The sequence below is a fragment of the Eulemur rufifrons genome, chromosome 5, assembly GCF_041146395.1.
Source record: "Eulemur rufifrons isolate Redbay chromosome 5, OSU_ERuf_1, whole genome shotgun sequence".
NCBI lineage: Eukaryota > Metazoa > Chordata > Mammalia > Primates > Lemuridae > Eulemur > Eulemur rufifrons.
Window position 1 is genome coordinate 33377657 of NC_090987.1, and position 25949 is coordinate 33403605.

The 25949-nt window shown below is 36.8% G+C and overlaps 1 protein-coding gene and 1 pseudogene across 1 annotated transcript in view; one reads left to right on the forward strand and one right to left on the reverse strand.

Moving 5' to 3' along the window:
• Nucleotides 1-1461: 1461 nt before the first annotated feature.
• RNF138 (ring finger protein 138) overlaps nt 1462-25949 on the reverse strand; it is a 30324-nt gene continuing 5836 nt past the window's right edge. The window contains exons 3-8 of the mRNA XM_069468137.1: nt 18544-18709; nt 16891-17006; nt 7213-7269; nt 5954-6062; nt 3961-4068; nt 1462-1690 (exon numbers count right to left, since the gene is read on the reverse strand). Coding sequence (XP_069324238.1) covers nt 1622-1690; nt 3961-4068; nt 5954-6062; nt 7213-7269; nt 16891-17006; nt 18544-18709 — 625 coding nt within the window. The 3' untranslated portion in view covers nt 1462-1621. The remainder of the gene's footprint in view (nt 1691-3960; nt 4069-5953; nt 6063-7212; nt 7270-16890; nt 17007-18543; nt 18710-25949) is intronic.
• LOC138383516 (large ribosomal subunit protein eL34-like) lies at nt 18891-21010 on the forward strand (annotated as a pseudogene).

Sequence of the window (25949 nt, forward strand, 5' to 3'; positions counted from 1 at the left end):
AAACATCACTCTTTAAAATGACAGAACAAAAGCACATGTTAAGATGTATGGCTTTTTTTGAGATTGTTACAACTATACATAAAGTCATTACTGTTTGATTGAAAAAGGCTTTTACAAAACTCCACTTCCAAAATTAATATTTTTATTAAATCAAGTTTAAAAAATGTCCACTGTAGAAAAGTCAACAAGGGTTTTAACAAAACCAAAATATACCTTTTTATACAATATATGTATATATTAGCAGCAAACTACTTCTGAGATTTTATGTTTTTAGTTATTTTAAAGAAAGCATAAACAATGTATATTAGTAAGGAATGTCAGCTAACCCACTCTTCATCCTTTATTCTGTGATTTAAGCCTTCTACAAAATACTTTATGATTCTTATTAATGAATACTAAGAACAAACCCATGTTTGACTAAAAAGTAGCAAAACAGGGTGGCTGGTAGAATCTGTCTCACTACTTCATAGTCACGCATTATCTTTGAGAATAACAAATGAGCACCATATAAATAGGTAATTGTGTGTCTGTGTAAACTCAATTTTTAAGGTGTAATAGCAGCCAACTAGATCAGTTAGCATGTGACTCTCACTTTTTAAACATTTTGATATACAAAATTTTAATCAAAACAGATGAACACTTCAATCTCCTATTCCTTGTCTACTTTTAAAATCCTTAATAGAAATTCTGTATATAATCTGACAAACTGTATACATATGTGTATATATCTTTAGCTTTGAATGAATTTCTAAACTGAGATGAAGCTAAACTTCTCATTTAAATATATCTGTAGAATATAGTATCACCAACTGAAAGTTCCTAATACACAAGTTTCATCTCAGCTAATCAGAAATACTGGCTACTGAAAATTCTGAGGTTAAGCTGTTATTCAGCTTAGCATAGTCCAAGTTTACAAATTAGTAAAACAAGACAGAAATCACGAATTGCCCATCAAAGAAATAAATTTTTTCTCTTGGTATTTCCTTCTACTAGCAGACAGAAAGTATCTTTACAACGAGCTTTAACTTTGTAAAGAGTTAAAATTATTACAGAAATCTCACTAGTCTTCAAAAATATTAAACGTTATATAAATACAATTTTCTTATAGTTGAATTCTTCAGCTAGAATCTGTATTTTAAAAATTTCCTTTGGATTGTTCCATTTAGTACTTCAAGTTTCTATTCTGTGACTCTGACAACTGGCTCAGATTTGTTAGGTTTATATCAATCACATCTTTCATAATTTGCTACTGTGTGTTATCTGTGTACAATAAAGTAAATGGGAGGAAATGTACCAAATTTCAAAAGCAATATAATGAAAAACTCAAGAATATGTAATATAAAAAAAAAAGGTACAACAGGGATTCCCTTTTCACCATTACATTAGTGAAATATAATCCTTTTTTGCTTTTAAAGCTAATGTCATAACTTTCATTTTTTAACTTATCAAGAGGATGAAGTTTTTAGATGGCCTACCTTTATTTTTCAATCAAAAAACTAAAATAATAGACTGAATTACTTTTATTAATATACACATCAAGTTATTGAAACAGTGACTTCATGTAGTTTTCTCCTTAAAGATGGCACTTGCAGGTACAAAGATGCGAAGATGTATACAGCCTTCAGATGTTTACTTGAAAAGATTCTTCAACAGCAGTTTGATATTGGGTTTCCTCATCTAGCTGAAGATTCTAAAAACAATAACATTAACATGTCAACAGGAAAAATATAACTCAATTACTCAGTACTTTGCCCAATACATTTACATTTCTTGATACACATTATATACACTCAAGACAGTTTCTGTAAAACATATAGTATCCTTTAAAATACAAGATTTAGCCAGGGATGGTGGTGCAAGCCTATAATCCCAGCTACTTGGAAGGCTGAGGCAGGAGGATCACTTGAGCCCAGGAGCTCAAGACCAGCTTGGGCAACTTAGCGAGACCCCCCCATCTCAAAAAATAAAATAAAAGATTTAAATACCTGAAATTTAATAAAAAATTAAGTTCGCGTGTAATTCTTTAGGAATAACTAATAGAGAGGATAAGCAGAGAATGAAATTTGAGAGTTATAGTGCCTAATGATAAGTCATTAATCAAAAGTGCTATCAACTGTAAAGCAAGGCGTGGTGGTGTGAGCCTGTGGTCCCAGCTACTCAGGAGGCTAAAGAGGAAGGATCACTTGAGCCTAGGAGTTCGGGGCCAGCCTGGACACCTGGGCAACATAGCAAGCCCTCATCTCTTTAAATTAAAAAAAAAAAAAGTGAAGTTAATTGTAACACACATCTCTAGAAAAGAATGCCAAATGTCTGAAAGTAAACTAATTTTAAAAAAAGTAAGTCAACCAATTTTGAGAACACTGATTTACATGAGCCTTGGAAAGGCTAAGTTAGATGGCAAACTTAATTCTCATTTGGGCAAGGGTATTTGTTCCAGGTATTTTAATAACATAAACACCATTTGTTCATTTATTTAACAAATATTTATTAAATCCTTGCTAGTTGTGCTAGGTCAAAGGATTATAAAATCCATAAATCCCAATCCCTGACCTAAAGGTATTCATAATCCATTGTGTATAAGGTAAAAATTACGAGCAGTAATGGTCTTGCATGAATTTTAAATACTCTGTGCAGGGGCTGGGACAAGAACCATTATCCAGAAGCCAAGCATTATAAATAGACTACAAATATACAAAATAAACACATATATGGATAAAAAGTATTTCAATATATAATAAAAAAGAAAATAAGTATTTATTGAATGATGAGTTGAGAATAATGGCTTCATAATCATAACATGAACCTCAAAACTATAACTCACTCAATCTTAGTTATTAAAACTACTCCTTAACTTTAAAAATTCTATTGCTCTCAATTTTATGTCCTATGAGTTTGCTTTAAAATATATCAAGGCTTCTACTCGACAATCTCAAATAGTTAAAACTACATGTTTTTCTATGGCAAGATAAAACAATCTGACAATTAGATCCAAAGTGGGCCACAAAATATATTTTTGTATTTCCAAATACAGTTTTCCAGACATAGTAACCTTTCTTCAATGAGAATCTACAATTACTCTACAAAATAAACAATAGAGCACACGTGAATTTTACATGGATTTGAATTATCTCTTGAAATAGGAGACTAAAAAATGCAAATTTCACAAAATTAAAAAAATATTTATCAAGAATGATATAACTTCAACATTGGATAGCAGAGAAAAATTTCACCATGAGAGGGCAAAGATTACGCCATTGTGAGAATTTCACGCACCTGTGCTTACCTAAATTGAAAAACAAATAGCCATTCTTTGTCAGGATTAATCTTAAGGTTTTAATTATACTGGAGTTGAATAAAATGCAATTTCACAATGAATAAAACAGAAGTTATCACTAAATTTAGAACAAATTATCACAACACATTTGGGAAGTAGATATTAACCCCACATTTTGCTTTGGGGATCCATTTTTACATTATATAACTTCCCTCACTCGCCCTGTTAAATAACTCAACCTGGCTTTGCCTGATAATCAAGTTCTCCCATTTTAAAAAATAATGTGTCTCACACACTAGATGTGAGAAATTTATTACACTGGGTTTAACAAGCAACTTACAATACATGAGGAATACACCCTCCTTGATATGTTGTACCAGTTCCACTTCTCTCGTAGGTACAATTTCCCCTTAAATCTAGACAGTTTTCATATAAATCATCATTTTGTGAATCTGGGGGTTTGGTCTTTCTCTATTAATTATTTCTCTAGTACAGGAGGTAGAAAGTAAATTCAATTTGTACCCACTTCTACAAACCAAAGGTCACCAATATTATTAAAAACCAAAGACTTGCTTCATATCCATCCAGTATGATACAACTTGCCTCAAAGCCCAAGTCTAGATTGAAAAGTTAACCTAATGTGAATATTTAAACAGTACTTTCTTAATCTTGAAAAATTCACTTACCACGAATTCTCCATAATCAAATCGATGTCTTTGATTTAGATGACTAACAAAATTTCTAGTAATCTGGCTAGGATCTCCCCAAGGAAGAGACACACAAATAGGACATGTCTATAAGAAAGATTGATTTAAATTAAAAAAAATGAGAACAATCCTATGTTATATAATTGAGTATTAAAATAACACAGGCTTATGTTACAAAAAACATCTATATGAAAAGCATTTCTAAAGGGCAAGTTCCATGACTAGATCATTTCCCCAACTAAATTACCTTAGCTAAATGACACTAATCTAACACAATATAATAAAAGATCTTAGACATTCTATTATTTAAATCTCCAATTACACAACTGTAACAGAAAACACCATATCTAGCTTTTACTATCAGTTGTAATAATTATCACTGCCTACCACATACCCAATATATAATCTCATTTGATCTACAAAATAACTATGACATAATTGTTAGCTTAATTTCATTTATAAGTAAACTGAAAATGAAGTAAATTACAAAATTCACTTTAAATCATATCCTTAAAGTTTTAATTAAAGTACATCTTAGGGCCGGGTTCCGTGGCTCACACCTGTAATTCCAGCACTCTGGGAGGCTGAGGTGAGGTGGGAGGATTGCTTGAGCTCAGGAGTTTGAGACCAGCCTGAGCAAGAGGGAGACCCCATCACTACTAAAAAATAGAAAAATTAGGCGGGCCTCATGGCACATGCCTATAGTTCCAGCTACTTGGGAGGCTGAGGCAGGATGATTGCTTGAGCCCAGGAGTTTGAGGTTGCTGTGAGCAAGGCTGATGCCACGGCACTCTAGCCCTGGCAACAGAGCAATACTGTCTCAAAAAAAAAAAAAAAAAGTACATCTTAAAAAGTGAATGGATGACATATTGAAATGATACAAAAGAAACTTTAATAATTGAACTCCAGCAAAAGTTTATGATATATTGAACATTATGCAGAAATGAAAAAATGGTAATCCAATATAAAACTAAGTAAAATCTCCTAAATATGAGATTTCCTAGAGAATTCTTTTGTGCTGTATTTGTTTATTTAGCTATAACCAACCCCCTTCTAATGAGAATAGTAGGTGGTATGTCTTCTTAGGTAGTATGCAAGAGTTTAAGGTCATCCCCAATAGCTACTGGGTCATATTCTTTCACAATTTTTTCTAGTATATTCATTAAAACAGCTTAGAAATAACTACAATTCTTATTGGTAACATTTCCTTCTATTCTTATTTCTGAAGACAAAATGTATCAAAACATTTGGTTGAAAGAGACGTTATCTCTCCCAGATCAGTTTCTTCTGTTCCATCCACAGTTGCAACTGCTTATCTGTGAAACTCATGTTCAAAATGAGCAGTTCTAGGACCATCGTCACAACACTGGAACCCTGCACTCAGCTGTATCTCCCTCATTCATCAAAAAGATCTACTTTCTCAGACACCCTCAAAAAATGTCATTAAAAAAATGTATGCATCAAAAAGAAAAGTATGATTCCTTTCTTGCTTTATGCATTCATATACTAGATTCTGTAAGGTACAATAAAAAAATATCTACTGATTTTGCTCTTACTTATAGGTATTTTCACCTGCAGCAGATCCACCTGACTGGATCCATTTGTCTGCATACTATGGAGCAAAACCAAGAGGCCCCAATACAGTCAGATTCTGCTACTGTTCAGGAATGAGTCCCCTGGTTCATCATTCATTACTTCACTCTTCTCCTACATTACCTCAAAATAAGTATTTCCTTTTTTATAATGAATTACTAGAATCTTAAATATCTCGATTTGCTTCATAGTCAATCATTTGTCGGCAAAAATCTACCTTATTAATAATTCCCCATCCAAATTTTTTTTTGATTCATCTCATAAATAAAATCCCCATCCAAATTTAAATCAGCCATCTTCCCTCATATACATGAGGTAAAATAAGAGGTATAGTATGCTTTAATCTAAGCAGAAGATTGTCTTAAAAACAATTACTTACCACAGGAACTATCTGAAATAGGTGATTACTGTTACAGTGATCCAGTAAACGCTGCCTGGTAAAATTTGATTCTTGACACAGGGGACACTTAAACGTGGGATGCCCAGAACTATAAAACAATTTTAAATGAAGCATACTGAATTCAAAATCGTAACGACCAATCACCACTATTAGTTTTTTTTAAAGTTATAATTATCAAACTATTCAAAGGCTCTCTCATTTTGAAAATGTTTTCAACAAATAATCTAGAACAAAGGTTCCCAAACAATCTCAGTTTACAGTACTCTTAGTGTTCCCAGTTAATTTTTTCAGGGTGCCTCTAGGGCCAAAACAAAAACCTAGCTGGTTCCATTTAATAAGCAATTAGGTCAAAACTTAATTATAGTAATTTGTGTGATGCCAATAGCTATCATGTGTGTCCTTTGAAATTTTTAAATATCCTGTACTGTCCCACAATTTGAAAGCCCCACATCTAGGAACTTAAAACTTTTTTTTTTTTTTTTTTTTTTTTTTGTTGTTGAGACAGAGTCTCACTTTGTTGCCCAGGCTAGAGTGAGTGCCGTGGCGTCAGCTTAGCTCACAGCAACCTCAGACTCCTCGGCTTAAGCGATCCTACTGCCTCAGCCTCCCGAGTAGCTGGGACTACAGGCATGCGCCACTATGCCCGGCTAATTTTTTCTATATAGATTTTTAGTTGTCCATATAATGTCTTTCTATTTTTAGTAGAGACGGGGTCTCGCTCAGGCTGGTCTCGAACTCCTGACCTTGAGCAATCCACCCGCCTCGGCCTCCCAGAGTGCTAGGATTACAGGCGTGAGCCACCGCGCCCGGCCCAGAATTTAAAACTTTTAAGAATTCTATCAGTATTGTATTTTTAATTTATCCCAGGCACTAGGAATCTAATATACCCAAAATTCGCAGTAAAAACAAACAAACAAAAACAACCAATGATCACCAGAATGAAACACTTTAAAACATTTTGAGGATCATGAATCACTGGGTTTTAATACTTCTGAATGTCAGCAAGGGACATTTCAACATTGACAACACTACCAGAATTATACATGGGAGAAACCTGACCACAAGTAAACCTTTCTAATCTGATTCATAAAAACAGCAACTGCATTGCCATTTCTAAACTGCTAACTTCTAGCACTATGCCTGGTGATTTAACAGAATTTTTAAAAGTTTAATTTAAAAATATTACTTGATAAAGTGATGATTATTTACTAATGTAGCAGAATTATTCAAAAGCTTACCTTGTATTCTCTTGGTAACTTTCTGTGTTATCAGATGTGGATGTTTCACTTCTATTACTTAAGAAGCACAGAGGGGAAAAGAGTTAATACCCCAAAAGTAATAAAGCACATTAACTTGAACCATTAATGAAGAAGACTAGTCTAAACTTGTTTTAAAAGTCTGAACTTCAAATAATTCTAAACTATAAAATATTTATGGCATTAATTACTTTCCAAATAAACTAATTCTGTTTATTAAGTTCTTGTTCATGTCCTCTAAAATTTACGCAGTTATAAACGTACAGAGAATTTTAAAGAATTATGTTAAATCCTATTGCTCCACCTCTACCCTAGATTAGTAATTTTAAATGCTGGAGTAGACTCAAGGTTCTGTAAACTTTTCTTTGTTTGAGACAGAGTCTCACTCTCTTGCCCAAGCCTAGAGTGCAGTGGCAACGTCATAGCTCACTGCAACCTCAAACGACTGGGCTCAAGCCATCCTCCTGCCTCAGCCTCCCAGAATGCTAGGATTATAGGCGTTAGCCACTGGGCTTGGCTTCTGTGAACTTTCTGACTAGTAACTAGGATATGGTTTAAGGTTATGGCCTCCAAAGTAGAGTAGGTTCCACAAAATATTTGGGGTTTTTTTTCATTTGTTTTTTTGACATAGGGTCTCATTCTGTTGCCTCAGCTAGAGTGCAGTGGCATCATCATATAGCTCACTGCAAACTCAAACTCCCAGGCGCAAGTGATCCTCCCGCCTCAACCTTCCAAACAGGAGGGACTAATCTGCTACTACACCTGGCTAATTTTTGTATTTCTTGTAGAGACAGGGTCTTGCTATATTGCTCAGGCTGCCCTCGAACTCCTAGCCTCAAGTAATCCTCCCACCTTGGCTTCCCAAGTGTTAGGACTATAGGAGTGAACCACCGAGCCCAGGGAGTTCAAGAAAATATTTGACCATTCATTATGTTTATATCCTACCCCCCAAAAGGAAATAAACTAGGCTTCACTAACATTTAATATATAGAACTTGGTATCTTTACTTGTACCCTCTGTCAGAATCATGTGTCAAAGGAATATTAGAAGAATCCTGTGGAATGAGTACACACATTCCATGCATGGATCAACATTTGTGTGCTGCAGAATTTTATCAATCTGGCCAATTTTATAAAAAGCAAGATCCTTTAATAGTAGAAATCTTAAAACAGTAATAAAATGGGTAGTGGCCAAAAAAATTGTACCACACAGAGGTTTGCTCTGTATCTCAAGGCTGGAGCCAAAAGGCTTGTTGAACTTAAACTGGTTATTCATTTTTATTTTTAATAAAAAAAACAAGCAGGCCAGGCATAGTGGCTCACACCTGTAATCCCAGCACTTTGGGAAGCCAAGATGGGAGTATTGCTTGAGCCCAAGAGTTCAAGGCTGCAGTGAGCTATGATGACGCCACTACATTCCAGCCTGGGCAATAGAGCGAAACCTCGTCTCTTAAAAAATACAAGCAGTAGTATATCAACTACCTAGCAGATGGTCTTTTCTTTTTAACTTTCTTCTTTATTTTCATAATAAGGGTATATACAACAATGTGCACTCAGTGAAAAGATGTCTTTCCAATGACAGTTCCCTTCTGTGAAGATAACAATGTTATCTATCCACATATAGTCCATGCACAGGCAAGCAACCAAACTCTGCTGTTTAGACACATAACCCAAATAGAAGACTATTAAACCACTATTTTGCATCTTTATAGCAGATATTCATCTGTCTGTTCAGGTAAAGGTGGCATTTTCACAACATGGAAACTAAAAAATTGTGTTTTAAAATGAACTCAAACATTGGAGAGCACATTTATTAAGTGGATGTTATATGATTTTGTTACCCAAAACAGCATATGTCACCTATTTTTTTTAAATCTCATTATCTAGACATTAAACTTGATAGCAGATTTTTCTAAACAGTTTAAAAATCTTCCAAATAAATACAGTCACTGGGTTGTGAATGCATCGTTTAATAACACTGTACAACTTTTGGTTGGCTTGTAAGAACTATAACACCGTCAGGGATGATGAAAATTTCAACAAAAGCCCTTTTGATATTTAGTGAACGGAACTGAAAAATTTAGTAATCTCAATCTATGGCATACTTCTTCCATTTGGATCTACATTTTTTGTGTAGTAATTATCTTTTCCAGCCATGACAGTCATCAAAACCAAGCATCAAAATAAAGTGAACTTAGATCCAAATCTCCGAGTTACTGTGTCAAGTGTTAAACGAACATGTTTTTTTTTAATTTAAAAACATGGGAGGGCCGGGCGTGGTGGCTCACGCCTGTAATCCTAGCACTCTGGGAGGCCAAGGGGGGTGGATCGCTCGAGGTCAGGAGTTCGAGACCAGCCTGAGCAAGAGTGAGACCCCGTCTCTACTAAAAAATAGAAAGAAATTATATAGACAACTAAAATATATATATATAAAAAATTAGCCGGGCATAGTGGCGCATGCCTGTAGTCCCAGCTACTCGGGAGGCTGAGGCAGTAGGATCGCTTAAGCCCAGGAGTTTGAGGTTGCTGTGAGCTAGACTGACGCCACGGCACTCACTCTAGCCCGGGCAACAGAGTGAGACTCTGTCTCAAAAAAAAAAAAAAGAAAAGAAAAGAAAAAAAAACATGGGAGGATGGGAGAGAGTGAGGAATGAACAATTACCTATGGGGTACAATGCACACTACTCAGATAATGGGTACATCAAAATCCCAGATGCTATCACTATATAATATATACATGTAACAATTCACCTTGTACCCCCTAAAGCCATTAAATTGTTTTTTAAAAAGAAACAAAAGCATAAAAAAAGTTTTAAAAAGTAGTCAACAATATTGTTTTCAGCAAAAAATAATTTGAATAAAGCAAAACTTACTTTTATTATATTTTTCATCTTTATCTCACTTAAATTTTGCATATTATAAAATGTACATAATTACTGACACCATATTATCTATTTTTTTTAAAAAAAAAAACAATAAAAATTCAAACTCCCTAATGGAAAATAAAAAATACCTTTAATCACAATGCTTTTGAAAAATACAAATGCCTAAAGACTCTAGACATCAGAATATCCGGGAATCAAGCCAGATGTGTATATATATTTAAAATTCCATAAATGATTCTGATTTGAATACAACTATTTAATGAGGAAATCTTAAATTCAGGGTAATATCATCATGGAAGAGATGTCTCTCTCTATATATATATCTGTATATGTAAACTATAAGACTCTAAGAATATGCTTTCCTTCAGAGGGAAAAGAATAAATAAAAATTAAAAAATAAAAAAAATTTTTTTTAAATATCTATGCTTTAAAAAACTACAGGAAACATCATACCTAATAGTAAAATTTTAGCTGTATTCCCACTAAAATGAGGAAGAAGAAAAAAATGCCTGCTATTTAATATTGGATAGAGACCCCATTGCATGCAAAAATAAAATAATTTTCTATATAATAAATCTAAAAGAACTTCCAAGATTATCTGAACTATTAGATTAGAACTATTAAAACACCAAAGTTGTGAAAACAAGATTACCATAAAAATCTTTTTTCTTTTTTTTCTATTTTTTTTCAACCCCTTGGTCAATTTGCATAACATAAAAACCAATTCATAATATTTCCACTTACTAGGGATAACCAATTAAGGTTATAAAACATGAAAAAAACTTCACTTTTATAGCAATATAAACTATAAGGTTTTAATAAGAAAAGATATAATAGAACATTTATACATGCTCTAAATAATATACTTTCATAAAATGGGAAAGGTAGACCATATTTCTAAAGGAATAAACAATGGACCAAAGAACAGAATGCAGAGATATACAAGACAGAAGCGACATGATAAATCAGTGGGGAAAGAATGGTACTACTCAGTGAGTAGTACCAGGACAAATGGTTAATCACATGTGGAAAAATTTTCCTACCTCACATTACACATCCCAAATAAATGTGAAAAACACAGGTTTTAAATGTTTAATAAGAAAATACCTTTTATAACCTTGGTAAAGAAAAATATTTCTCAAAGATAACACAAAAAGAACCATAAAGAAAACATTTATATACATACATGTAAATACAATATATAATACTTTTATATGTCAAAAGACACCATAACCAATGAGCCAAAGACTGAGCAAAGATATCTGCAATGCAGGTAACAAAGATTTATTATCCAGAATATATTAGAAATACCTATAAACTAAAAAAAAAAAAAAAAACATTTTACTTTATACTTGTACCAGATTCCTTAGCAGTTATTTAGCCACTTAAAATGTTTAACAACTTGGAGAGAAATCTATTAGGAACAACAAAAGAATGCTTGTCACTTTCATTTTTTCGTCTTTGTGAAGAGCTGTATCTGAACTAAGCTGTATGAGTCTACTGATATCCCATTATTAATGTTTACAAAGAGTCAAGATTAGTAGGAACAACTTGCAAACAGACCAAATAATTCCCAAGGAAGATAAAACAGAAATGTGTTCTGGTATCTTAATGATTACATGCATCCTCCCTCCGCTCCTCTAGTAGCTAAAGAAAACAAAAAGATACACAGTCTTATGTCAGAAGCAGAATTTTATTATTATGAAATAGAAATAGCCTTAGTAAAACCACTAGCACTGCTATGTCTAATTATTATAAGAAACTACTTCATACCAATGCAATAAGTTTGCTAAATATCCTCCAAAATTTATAGTCCTACCCTGAATGATCTGAATGAAAATAGTGCTACCAGTTTATATTGGATGGCTCAACTTAAAATTATACTGTTAATGGTTAGATATATGGAAAAAGGGATTATGTCTATTTCGTCTATCCCTGTATATTCAATAACAAGTAGAGTGTGCTCAACATTACAGAAGGTACAATAAATGTATATAGAATTAATGAAATGATCTACAGATTATTTTACTTTTTTTTTTGAGATAGAGTCTCACTCTGTTGCCTGGGTTGGAGTAGAGTGGTGTCATCATAGATCACTACAACCTTAAACTCCTGGGCTCAAGCCTTCTGAATAGCTGGGATTACAGGTACACACCACCACCCCTGGCTAAGTTTTAAAAGCTTTTTGGTAGGGATGAGGTCTTACTATGTTGCTCAGGCTGGTCTCCAACTCCTACCCTCAAGCGATCCTCCCTACTCGATCCTCCCTCCTCGCCTCCCAAAGTACTAGGATTAGAGGCGTGAGTCACCAAGCCTGGCCTACTTTGCAAATTTTTTTAACTCTCATATAGGTACATGTAAATACTGCTTTAAGAATTTCCATAGCCATGCTCTATTCAAGCCATAGTTTAAATCCTCCATTTGTACTTATGAGAGAATACTGTGAAACATATTCTAAGAAAACACAAGCTCTACTCTGCAGTGGTCTCTTGGTCTACTTTGCTACAGAGGAAGGGTCACAATTGTCTATTAAACCAATGATTTTTCACGAGATGGCACTAAACACTGCTCAGCTAACTATATAAACCTGCTCTTAATTAGCAATATAGATTGTATCTGCTCTCCAGCTATGTGACAGAGAATAGAACTTTAAATTTTCTAAACTGAAATGTTTATCAAAAGCTTAGTTGAATGTCTTCAAAACAGTGTTGCATGAAAAAAATAAAAATAAAAAAGCTTAGCTACTAGAAATAATCTTTACAGAGAACTGTCTGAAAGTATAGATCCTGTCCATTCTACCACAACCTAGATTAAGCCAGAGTATCAGAGAAAAATCCCTGGAAGAAAAGCTTTATATAAATTGGAATAAGGCATTATGACAGTCCACACTGAAGGTATTTAAGTATAGCTCTATGTAACTTGCTTTATATTTATCACAGAGAAAATGATGTTTACTGTATTTGTTTCTTCTCTTGAGGACCTACAGGCAAAAATCACTCTTCAGTATCATTTCTTTTAGTATCAAGAATAGCTATGTTTCTCATCAGGAACTATTTTGTTTATAATATTAGAGACTGTTAATTGTTACTGGATGTTTTGTTCTTCCTACTAGCTACTTAGAAGCTCTGAAACAGTGTATTACAACATATTTGGCTACTAACTAAAATCTTTATGTGCTAGATATCTTGCCTCTCCAGATCCTGTCTCCATTTTAATCATACTCTGTTCCTGGGAGACTAACTTGAATCAACAGGTTCCCTTGCTATTTCTGAGGTGATTAAGCTAGGAAACAGAGGATTTGGAGGGAGAAACAAGAGGAAGGTCAAGATACTTATTTCCCAAAACTGCCTTGACCAGCTGCATCCCATTCTGACCGCCCTTTCCATATAACTTTCTTTCTCCAGGTTCTGGTACCTACTTCCTCCCGTCCCCTGCTTTCAGTAGACCCAGAGAACATTATTATTCCTTGTGGCTTCCTATACCCTGTTCATATAGTATACCCAATATACTACTCTTCGAAGAAAGTTCCTTTACTAAATTCTCTTCAAACTACCTAATTAGAGCACACCATCTGTTTCCTGCCAAGACCCTGAGACTATACTTTGGAGTAATATCTTTTATTTCTTTTTTTTTTTTTTCTTTTTTGAGACAGAGTCTTGCTCTGTTCCCTGGGCTAGAATGCCATGGCGTCAGCCTAGCTCACAGCAACCTCAAACTCCTGGGCTCAAGGGATCCTCCTGTCTCAGCCTCCTGAGTAGCTGGGACTACAGGCACGCGCCACCATGCCTGGCTAATTTTTCTATATATATTTTTAGCTGTCCATATAATTTCTTTCTATTTTTAGTAGAGATGGGGTCTCGCTCTTGCTCAGGCTGGTCTCAAACTCCTGAGCTCAAATAATCCGCTTGCCTCGGCCTCCCAGAGTGCTAGGATTACAGGCTTGAGCCACCGAACCCTGGCCAGTATCTTATATTTCTTACCATTTTTTAAAAAAACCTTCTTTTCCTTCCTTTGCCAAAGTCTTTTCTGTCTAAAAATTCATTTACAAATTCAATTCTTTCATTGCAATTAGAACTTTGCATAGGATGTAGAAATAAAAAGATGAAAACGCTCATTCTAGGTAAGGAAACAAGCAAACAAATATAACGAAGCTTAGTAGGTCTAACAGAAGCACAAAGAACAGTTCTACTAAGAAGAGGACATTCTTGAGGTCAGAAAAGATTTTAGAGTAGCTAACACTTAGTCTAAGTCTTTAAAGAGAAGAAAAAGTCCATCAGCAGACAAAGTGTGAGTTGGGGTGATGAGGAAAGGAGTACTATTGGTAAAAGTGTCTAGGTGAGAGAGTGAAAGTGATGATGATTAAGAACTAACATCTATCAAGCAAGGTACTATTCAATTTTCTTTACCTGTATTAGCTCATTTATTAACTCCCAACCCAATAAGGTGCTAATATTATCATCATCTCCCACATCATTACTTACACAGATGAGAAAACCGAGGCACAGCTTCCTGCCAAAGTCATACAATTAGTAACTGACAGAGATGGCATCTGAACCCAGCACTCTGGCTCTAAGCCTTCATTTTTAACCATTAAGTTACATTGCTTCTCAAGGACGGCAAGGATATGTACAGTAATTCAAAATGGCTAAAGCATAAGATGCAATGATAGCCAAGAAAGAGAAAAGCTAAAAAGTTAGGAAACGGTCTGATCAGAAAGGAATTTTGTCTAATAAACTAGTTGTTGGATTTAAGATCATGGAACCCTTTGAAGATCTTGACACCCTCCTCCCCTAAAACTTCACATATACAAAAAAATTAAGTTTAGGGTGTTCACAGAGCCCTTATCTGGCCCATGGAATGCAGGATGGGAAACACTGCTATGGGGCCGTAAGAAATCACTGACAGGGTACAAGGAAGAAGGTAAAAGGACAGGGAGAAAGAGATCAGAACTGCAGTTCTGAAATACTACTTTAGCAACAGTATATAGGATAGATTAGAGGAGAACTATCAACTAAAATACTATTGTAATAGTTCAAGTGAGAGATGATGAGGGTGAGCTAGGGAAATGACAAGATAAAAGAAAAGCACGGCTGAGGAATACTGCTATTAGGAATCAAGTGTCTATGACCAAGTGGATCCAAGGAGTAAGAGGGAGGAAGGGCCAATTGTGGTGGTTCACACCTGAAATCCTAGCACTTTGGGAGGCTGAGGCAGGAGGATCGCTTGAGCTCAGGAGTTTGAGATCAGCCTGAGCAAAAGTGAGACCCCCTTCTCTACTAAAAAACAGAAAGAAATTAGTTGGACAACTAAAAACACATAGAAAAAATTAGCCGGGCATGGTAGCACATTCCTGTAGTCCCAGCTACTTTGGAGGCTGAGGCAGTAGGATTGCTTGAGCCCAGGAGTTTGAGGTTGCTGTGAGCTAGGCTGACACCATGGCACTCTAGCCCGGGCAACAGAGTGAGACTTTGTCTCAAAAATAAATAAATAGGCCGGGCGCGGTGGCTCACGCCTGTAATCCTAGCACTCTGGGAGGCCGAGGTGGGCGGATCGTTTGAGCTCAGGAGTTCGAGACCAGCCTGAGCAAGAGCGAGACCCCATCTCTACTAAAAATAGAAAGAAATTATATGGACAGCTAAAAATATATATAGAAAAAATTAGCCGGGCATAGTGGTGCATGCCTGTAGTCCCAGCTACTCGGGAGGCTGAGGCAGGAGGATCGCTTGAGCCCAGGAGTTTGAGGTTGCTGTGAGCTAGGCTGACGCCACGGCACTCACTCTAGCCTGGGCAACAGAGTGAGACTCTGTCTCAAAAAAAAAAATAAATAAATAAAATAAAATCTTAGAGATTCTGCTCAACATATTGTCTCCTGGGAACCTTTCCATAAGGGTGGCAATATTGCCTTTCTTTACACATGAGTGCTCACTACTGAGTTTTTCAAAATTAAAAAATGCATTGTAGGGATATATGCATGGGTGATAATATATAAAGGAAAGCAAAGAAATGAATAATCCAAATAAGAGGACAGTGGTTACCTCTAGGAGTATGGGGTTCAAATGGGCAGGGGATCACAAGAAGATTCTATGGTTCTGAAAAATGTTCTATTTCTTGACCTGGGTTAAGTGGGTAACTATTTTTTATATATATATTTTAATTTTAACTATTTTTTAAACCATACATGTACATGTTAGGCCATTCTTCTGTGTAAAATACATTTCACAAAATACATAATACATAAATCTGAGATAATAAGATACAAATGAACCCAAAAATCTGTTTTTTTTATTAAATTGAGACTAAAATAGAAAAATCTAATTGTACCAAGTATCATTTTTACATGACATTTTATTACCAGAATAAAACTTCCAAACAACTCTTAAGTCTATTCCTCAGATAGGAAAGGAAAAAAAAAAGATTCTAGTTTGCAAATATATTACTAAAAGGGATTTTCTCTAGTTTGCAAATCATCTCAGTTTCAAAATCAGTAAGAGAAAACAGCCTTCAACTCTCAAGTCTATTTCTTACTCAAAGAAATGTAGATTCTTAGAATGAGTCTAAATAACATAAACTTAATTATATCATGAAGTTGATCTCCCAGATGTAATCTTATGTGTGTCATATAAATTTTGAAGGGAAATGCTGTAGTTCTGATATTTGGCAATTTGCTTTAAACATACACGCATACCAACATCTCCAAAAATACCTTATCATATAGTTCCCAAAATAATTTCCAGTTCAATTATAAAAATTCTACTTTTAGGCATACATATGCTTACCTGTTCCCTACTGAATCTTGAGAGATCTGAAAGTTTGGAATGATAGAAGAAACGCCATATTCATCCTGATACTTCTTACAGGATTTGTAATGATGTCTCATGCGATAGAATTTAATCTGTGAATTATTGATTAAAATGTGATTTTTAATTTAAAATAGAACTCACAAGATTTGAGATACTGTCAATAAGAGGAAAAAAAGATAAAAGTAGATAATATTAAGGTTGTTTTAAAAAAGGAAAATGACTTAATCTTTAAGTAGGAGCTAAAAATATGTCCATTAGATGCAGAGACCATAGAGAAGAGTTCATCTGTCCACAAAACTCACTGTAAAAAATACTAAGAAATAATTGCATGCTTAAAAAGATACTACTACTAACAGACAAAAAAATTAAAACTATTGAGAAGTTGTCTCATGCTATTGGGCATTTCTTTATTCTTTAACTACTGTAGCCTGGCATAGTTAGAAAATGCTTTAAAAAAATTAAGTTCTGGCTGGGCGAGGTGGCTCACGCCTGTAATCCTAGCACTCTGGGAGCCCGAGGCAGGTAGATTGCTGAGCTGAGGAGTTCAAGACCAGCCTGAGCAGGAGCGAGACCCCGTCTCTACTAAAAAAATAGAAAGAAATCATCTGGACAACTAAAAATATATATAGAAAACATTAGCCGGGCGTGGTGACACATGCTTGTAGTCCCAGGTACTCGGGAGGCTGAGGCAGTAGGATCGCTTGAGCCTAGGAGTCTGAGGTTGCTGTGAGCTAGGCTGACACCACGGCACTCTAGCCTGGACAATAAAGTGAGACTCCATCTCAAAAAAAAAAAATTAAGTTCCCAGGTTAACACTTGGAATATTTTTCAGTTTCTGAGAAGAAAAGCCAGAATCTCTCAAGTGTGTCTTCCAGCGTCACTTCATTGCCCTGTCAGTTAAACACCTCCCTCAAAGAGATGGAAAAGCAGATCTGACTTGTGTGAATGCATGAAATAGCAACTGGTTTTGCTCACCGACTTTATTAGCTGTTAGAAAAAAATATCAGTGATAAATTCATAGACACACAGATATATACTCAAAGCCTAACCACCCCCTCACCATTTCACTCCTCCAAATAACAGAACAATAAAATGTGGATTAGAGAATTAATGCTGGCTATTTGCCAACACCTGATTTTCCTACATGTTCCTTAAAAATTAATGAAATATTTTGCGATTTCTTAGATAAATATGTTAGTGAGCAACTAGAGAGTTTGTTGACTACATAAATCCATTTGGCTGAACTATTAACATTTCTATGTGCAAAATCACAATAATGATGTTATCATCAGAAAAATTATTTAATGGTTGAATTTGTGCCAGAATGGGGTTTAAATGCACTAAATGCCAGCTTACTCATTTAGTTAATTTAGTAAGTAATCAATGAGCAATTACTGAAAGAAAATACCATGTTAAAAATTATGGTAAATTCAGAGATTTTACTTTTCAGTCTGGGTTCTCAGTAAGTTTATGACCTACTAAGATCTATAGCCACAGCTTTTTTGGCCTTTTCTACCCAATTCCCAATCAAAATAACTTCTTTCTTTTCAAAACAGCACCCACCAAGAAAATTCAAACAGGACTTTAGGAGCAGAAACCTGAGGAAGAGCTATGTCACATTTACCCTACCTGTTTTGCACAGCATCTGCAGCTACCAGAAAACTTCCTCATGATATCTTCAAGGTCTAAGGCCCGTTCAGGACATGCTCTCTCTCTTCTAGTCACATTTCCACGACACAGGGGACAATGTACTCCACTTTCTCTCATTGCTGTCAGGAAACATTTTCTACAGAAACTAAATCAAACATTGTGATACATTAATTACAGAAAAAATTACTTCTGTCATCTATAAACACAACAAGTGATTATGGATATGTATTAATGCTAAATAAATTAGGCTATTCATATGTACATAAATCAGAATTTTAGGAAATGTATATGTATTTCTCAGAGAGTAAGACTGATAACTGGACTAGATGAGAATACAGAAGAAACTACAATCAAGTCTATTTTACAACTTTTCAAAATGGTATATGAAAAATAAATATTTATATTATATAACATTACCAGATGAAGCATGGTACAAAGGACGAACTGCATCTTATCCTGGCTTCGCCATTTAGTAGCTGTGTGATCTTAGGCAATACACTTAAACCACACTGAATCTCCATTTCCTCCCTTACAAAAGGAAAGGATGGACCACGTCAGCTTTTGTCTCAAACTGATATACATCAAGTTGCTGTCCCACAAGATTTATATAAGAGTACACAAATTGCTTTGGAAAGTCCTAGGATAAAGTTCATAGGTTTCTCCCCTAAGAAAAACTTAAGTGTTGCCCAAACTTATTTGATCAGGAAATATGAAAGTTTCCCACAACAGTGTGCAATGGAACATAATTTGAGAAATATTTAAGAATACTTCCAGCTTTAAACATTTATTATTTTGCTTTTAAGAGACCCAGATACATCAGAGATGTATATATCTGGATCTAAAGCAAGTATACATTTAATCAAATCCCCTATAAATACAAACATAACAATATTCCTCATCTATACTAACAAAAGTTGAAAGGTAATAGTGTAAATAGCAGATCACAGAATCTGAATTCCCTGACTAGGTAGCATTGACAACAGGTCACATTTCCCCTTTAAAATTAGTTTCCTCACCCATAAAAGTATTTACAATTGGTTGGGTTGTTCAGAGAATTAAAACAGATAACACACATAAAATGTTTATCACAGTATTTCTGATAGTCAGGAAAATGCTCAAATAGAAGCTAGTATCATTAAAGTGGCATTAGAATTACCAATTAAGACCATAAATTAAAACATTAAAAATATTCACCCTAGCCAGGAAACAATGCAAAGTAAACAAGATCAAGATACTAATTTTCACTTGTCAAGCTAAAAGCTAGTTTTAAAACTAATAAAAATAACCAACACCAGGCATGGTGATGTGTGCCTATAGTCCTAGCTCTCAGGAGGCTGCAGTGGAAGGATTGCTTGAGCTCAGGAGTTCAAAGTCAGCCTGGGCAACATAGCAAGACTCCATGTCTAAACAAACATAAAATAAAAAAACGAAAAAATTTTTAAAAAGTATAGTGAAGATATAAGGAAATGTTTTACATTTCCAGGTAATAATGTGTCAATACTAATCAGAATCCTTAAAGAGAAGGTGTCCTAAAAGTCTTAGTGCTGGCCAGGCGCGGTGGCTCACGCCTGTAATCCCAGTACTCTGAGAGGCCGAGGCAGGAGGATTGCTAGAGGCCAGGAGTTGGAGACCAGCCTCAACAAGAGTGAGATCCCATCTCTACTAAAAATAGAAAGAAATTATTTGGACAACTAAAAAAATATATATAAAAAATTAGCTGGGCATGGTGGCACATGCCTGTAGTCCCAGCTATTCGGGAGGCTGAGGCAGAAGGATTGCTTGAGCCCAGGAGTTTGAGGTTGCTGTGAGCTAGGCTGACGCCACAGCACTCTAGCCCGGGCAGCAGAGCAACACTGTCTCAAAAAAATAAAATAATAAAATAACTATATGTCAAGAAGATTTGGATAAAATCTTAAAAATCTTAAGAAAAAAGATGGTCTAAAACAACTATTTATCAAAACAGCAAGAACCTATATAAGCCTGGTTTTCAGAGTTATAAACAAGTCTCATTTTTCTGGGGACACTGTCTAGAGGCACTCAGAAAGGTCCAGTGTTTGACATACCATCATAGGCTTTCCTACAATATAGCCTCTAACAAAACTAAGCTATCCTGCACCCGCAGTAATAGAACTGTTCACTTTTATACCGAGGAGGTTGAGAAAGCACCAAATATCTGCATGTGGCATGTGCCCAGGCAGACTCCAAAGAATTTGTGCTGTAAGATCTGAAGTTCTTATGAGCTTGTCTAAAACAAAAAAAAAAAAACATGTCAGCAGGGCCTATGGTGGCTCCATGTGTGTGCTAAATGTGTTTATGACAAGATCAAGCATGCCTTCCTTATCAAGGCGCAGAAAAATCACTGGAAATGTTGAAGGCACAAGCACAGAGTCAGAAAGCTAAATTTAAAAATGAGGCTATTTTGAGGCTGGACTAGCACTCTGGGAGGCCGAGGCAGGAGGATCGCTCAAGGTCAGGAGTTGGAGATCAGCCTGAGCAAGAGCGAAACCCCGTCTCTACTAAAAAATAGAAAGAAATTAGGTGGACAACTAAAAACATACATAAAAAATTAGCCAGGCATAGTGGCACATGCCTGTAGTCCCAGCTACTTCAGAGGCTGAGGCAGGAGGATTGCTTGAACCCAGGAGTCTGAGATGCTGTGAGCTAGGCTGACGCTACGGCACTCTAGCCAGGGCAAAAGAGCAAGACTCTGTCTCCAAAAAAAAAAAAAGGCTATTTTGAGCAATAAAAATTAAAAGGCTAAAAAAAAAACAAACAAACAAGTCTGTAATAAAAAAGAAAATTTAAAAGTATATATTTACACCATCACTGCTCAAGTAACAATATACCAATACAACTGTTAAAATTATAAGCCAAGTAAGGTGGCAAACCTATAGTTCCAACTACTTGGGAGACTGAGGTGGGAAGATCACTTTGAGTCCAGGAGTTCCAGATTAACCTGGGCAACATAGAGAGACCCTGTATCTAAAAAAAATAAATAAATAAATTTAAAAATTAAAAAAATAAAATTATAAAAAATATAAACTGAAAATTCAGGGACTGGATAATTCAAGCAAGCCAAAAAGGAAATCACACAATTTTGCTTAATGAGAAATGGAAGCTCATTTTAAAAGCTGCCTCACCAGGTACAGAGGTGTGCCTGTAATCCCAACTACTTGGGAGGCTGGGACAAGAGAATTGCTTGAGGCCAAGAGTTCAAGATCAGCCTAGGCAACATAGCAAAACCTCTTCTCTAAGAAGAAAGGAAAGAAAAGAAAAAAAAAAAGAAAAGAAAGCAAAGAAAGAAGAGAGAGAGAAAGAAAGAAGAAAAAAATTAGCTACCAATCATGCCACTACAGTCCAGCCTATGCCAGAGTGAGACTCCATCTGTTTTAAAAAAAAAAAAAAAAAGCCTCCTTACAAATAGGCCCAAAAGCAAACACAGATTTGATTTCCATTTTCAAGAGTTTACAAGGACTCAAACTTATTTTATGTAATTTTCATTGCAATAGGAGCTTACTTTTAACAGTATATAAGAGTTATTTCCTTAGCTGGACAACTAAAAATATACAGAAAAAATTAGCTGGGCATGGTGGCACGTGCCTGTAGTCCCAGCTACTCGGGAGGCTGAGGCAGTAGGATTGCTTGAGTCCAGGAGTTTGAGGTTGCTGTGAGCTAGGCTGATACCACGGCACTCTAGCCTGGGCAACAGAGTGAGACTGTCTCAAAAAAAAAAAAAAAAAAAAAAAAGAGGGTTACTTCCTTGACTGTTCAAAACAGGGAACAGAAGTTCAAAGAGCCTTTGAAGATTATAGAGGAAAACATCAAAAGAGATAAATATCTTACTACTGTGCTAGTCTGTACATTCTTCTGAAACTTTACTTTGAACACCTGTTCAACTTTAATACTCTTAATCTGTCTTTACATTTTTTTTCCCAAAATATCACATCTGACCACTGTAAGGCAATGCTGACTGCTTCCTTAATAGTCATTAGCAAATGACTTGAGTTCTGCTCTCAGTTCCTACTGTCACATTCTATCCTGGTTTTCTTCCTATCCTGCTCATTCCTTCTCAAGCTGTACTTTTCTCCGCCCAATAATTAAATATTTATTCTGCAACACTTTGTTCCATTTTAGGCCCTCTTCAATCTTTCAATTTATATACCTCTCTTGGTGACTACATCCACACCCACAGCTTTAGCTCCTTATTTTCCAGATCTAAATACACTATATATATTTAACATACAGTCATCAAATCTTACAAAATGTCCTTAAAATGTGAAGAGTTTCTTCACTCCATTCCCACTATCATTACCTTAAGTTCAGGTTCTAGTCATTTCTCTCTGAAAAATCAATGAATGACCTCTTCACGAGTCTCACCACTACACCAAGCTGAACCCTGCTACAAAAGTAAACTTTCTAAAATTGAAATGTGACCATACTGCTCCCTGTCAAAAATTATTGAATACGTCTCTATGGTTTTCAGGAAAATGTTCAAATTGGCTTACACAGTAAGTTCCTGCCAATATCGCTAAGTTCCATCTCCACTACACTCATTCTTTGGCTCAATCAAACTTTGGAGTCCACATACAGAAACTTCCTCTGTACCCCTCTTAACTCTGAATATGATATAAACCTAACCAGGGTATTCTCCAACAAATTCTCAATACAAACTCTGACCTAAAGTATTACTTTATCCAGGAACTCATACTTGCACTTAGGCTGACTTAGATACCAGCTTTCAATGCTCACATAGAATTTCATACCTAAATCTCTTCCACATCAGTTGCGCTTATTTATAGGTCTTCTCCTGAGACTATTAACAGTCTCCAGAGAAAGAGAACTTCTTATTTCCTGTACCAGGCAAACAGAAAGCATTCAACAATTGCTCTTTGAAATAGTGAATGGGGATTGGCCAGGCATGGTGGCTCACGCCTACAATCCTAGCACTCTGGGGGGCCGAGGTGGGTGGGTCGTTTGAGCTCAGGAGTTCCAGACCAGCCTGAACAACAGCAAGACCCCGTCTCTACTAAAAAAAAAAAAAAAAGCAGAAAGAAATTAGCTGGAGAGCTAAAAATATATATATAGAAAAAATTAGCCGGGCATGGTGGCGCATGCCGGTAGTCCCAGGCAGCCCCAGGTACTCGGGAGGCTGAGGCAGAAGGATTGCTTGAGCCCAGGAGTTTGAGGTTGCTGTGAGCTAGGCTGACGCCACAGCACTCTAGCCCAGGCAACAGAGTGAGACTCTGTCTCAAAATAAATAAATAAATAAAAACACATAAGAATGAATGGAGATTAAATGAGAATTTATAGTTTGGTAAGATATTCTAATGACAATGAATTTGCTTCTTTGACTAGGATAGTGAGTGGGCAAATCCTTTGCCGTAACTGAAAAAGCAATGAAACCCTGTTTTGTTTTTTTTTCACTTTATGACTTGTGTAGTCGTGACCTTGTTTTAATTTTCTAACATATCTACAATGACCTCCAAAGCCCTTACTACCCCAACTCTCTATATCCATGAATCAAAAAATTTATTTTGGGCCGGGCATGGTGGCTCACGCCTGTAATCCTAGCACTCTGGGAGGCCGAGGTGGGTGGATCGCTCGAAGTCAGGAGTTCGAGACCAGCCTGAGCAAGAGCGAGACCCTGTCTCTACTAAAAAATAGAAATTATCTGGTCAACTAAAAATATATATAGAAAAAAATTAACCGGGCATGGTGGCGCATGCCTATAGTCCCAGCTACTTGGGAGGCTGAGGCAGAAGGATTGCTTAAGCTCAGAAGTTTGAGGTTGCTGTGAGCTAGGCTGACGGCACGACACTCACTCTAGCTCGGGCAAACAGAGCAAGACTCTGTCAAAAAAAAAAAAATTGATTTTGTACTGATAAGGAAAACCCCTATCTATTACTTGGGTCATCAGCCACCCGAGACCCCACCCCTAAAGGAAGACCCACATCAACATAATACTAACCTATTGCCTGGCTCATCAATTGATCTATTACCTGGCACATCAGCATAGTATTTAGCCATCTGAGACCCCACCCCTCGGACCACTCATCCCAACTTAATAAAAGTGAGAAAAATCCCCTAGACCGGGCTCAGAATTTGGTGGCCAGACCCCTCTGAACCTGCCGGGAATAAACTTTGACTCTCCGTGTGCCGCTTGGTTTGTCCTTGGAACCACCAGCTGTAACACTTGCTGTAACATTTTGGTTCCCTGACCGGGAAAACTGACTGCACTGGCCCCCTGAAGCCACCACTTCCAGGACGGGCTGAGCGACCAGCGGGGACCTCGGCAACAGAAGCAAACCGGCGACAACCGCTATTTTGAGTAATATCTTTGCTCGTCGGGAGCTTCTGCCAGCCACAGGGTCTAGAACTCGCCTAGACACGCCACAGGGACGGACAAGTCAAATCAGGTCTAGAGGCATCGGACCAGGTAAGGTCCCGGGACCCGTCCGAGTCAGGCCTGTCAGATGATGGAAGAGGAGTTTGATCACCTCCTGAGTGCAGGGAACTCCCAGGGCGGGAATGTGTAACCTCTGCCTGTCTGAATGAGTGAGTGAAGAGTGACTGTTTGTGGTTCCACGGCTACGGCTACGGAATTTGAGTGGGTCCTCACCTGCGGTTCTGCGGCGGTGTCCTATGGCATAACGGTGATTCACTCCCCTACAGGGAGCGACCAGGCCCGGGGTTTATATGGGCACACCTTTGCCAAGATGCGCCTAAGTTCCCGAGAGGGACACAGCCAGGCGGACACCTGAGAGAAACCCCCTGCCCTTTGTCTGTAAGCTGCGACACCATTCAAGGGTGTAGGATGGGTAGCGTAGAATCTAAGGCTACAGTTCTTAAACGCATGTTACAGAACTTTAAGAAGGGTTTCACAGGAGATTACGGCATCACACTGAGTCCCAGTAGACTTAGGGCCCTCTATAAACACAAATGGCCCACATTTGGGGTCGACTGGCCCCCAACAGGAACCTTAGATCTCCCGACGGTGCGAGCAGTTTGGAGAATCAATGATCCGGACTCCCGGCCACCCCAACCAATTCCCTTACATAGATTCATGGCTAGAGATTGCTCAGAGCACGCCCCCTGGGTCTGGTTCTGTGCTAATAAGGGACAGAGCAGGATTTTCGTGGCCCAAAGGACCAGAGACTCCAAACTGTCCAAACCCATCTATCAGTGAGATCCTGAAGAGGATCGACCACCACCGCCCTACAACCCTACCATGACACACCTCCTGAAGTACCGCCAAATCCAACAGACACCCTGCCACCGTCAGTCTCCCGGCAGCCAGTTCCGGACCAATCAGGTGCCAACACTCCCATCACCCGCCGGCCAGCTCAGGGGCCAATTTCAGCCCTCCAGATGTCCCTGCATGAGGT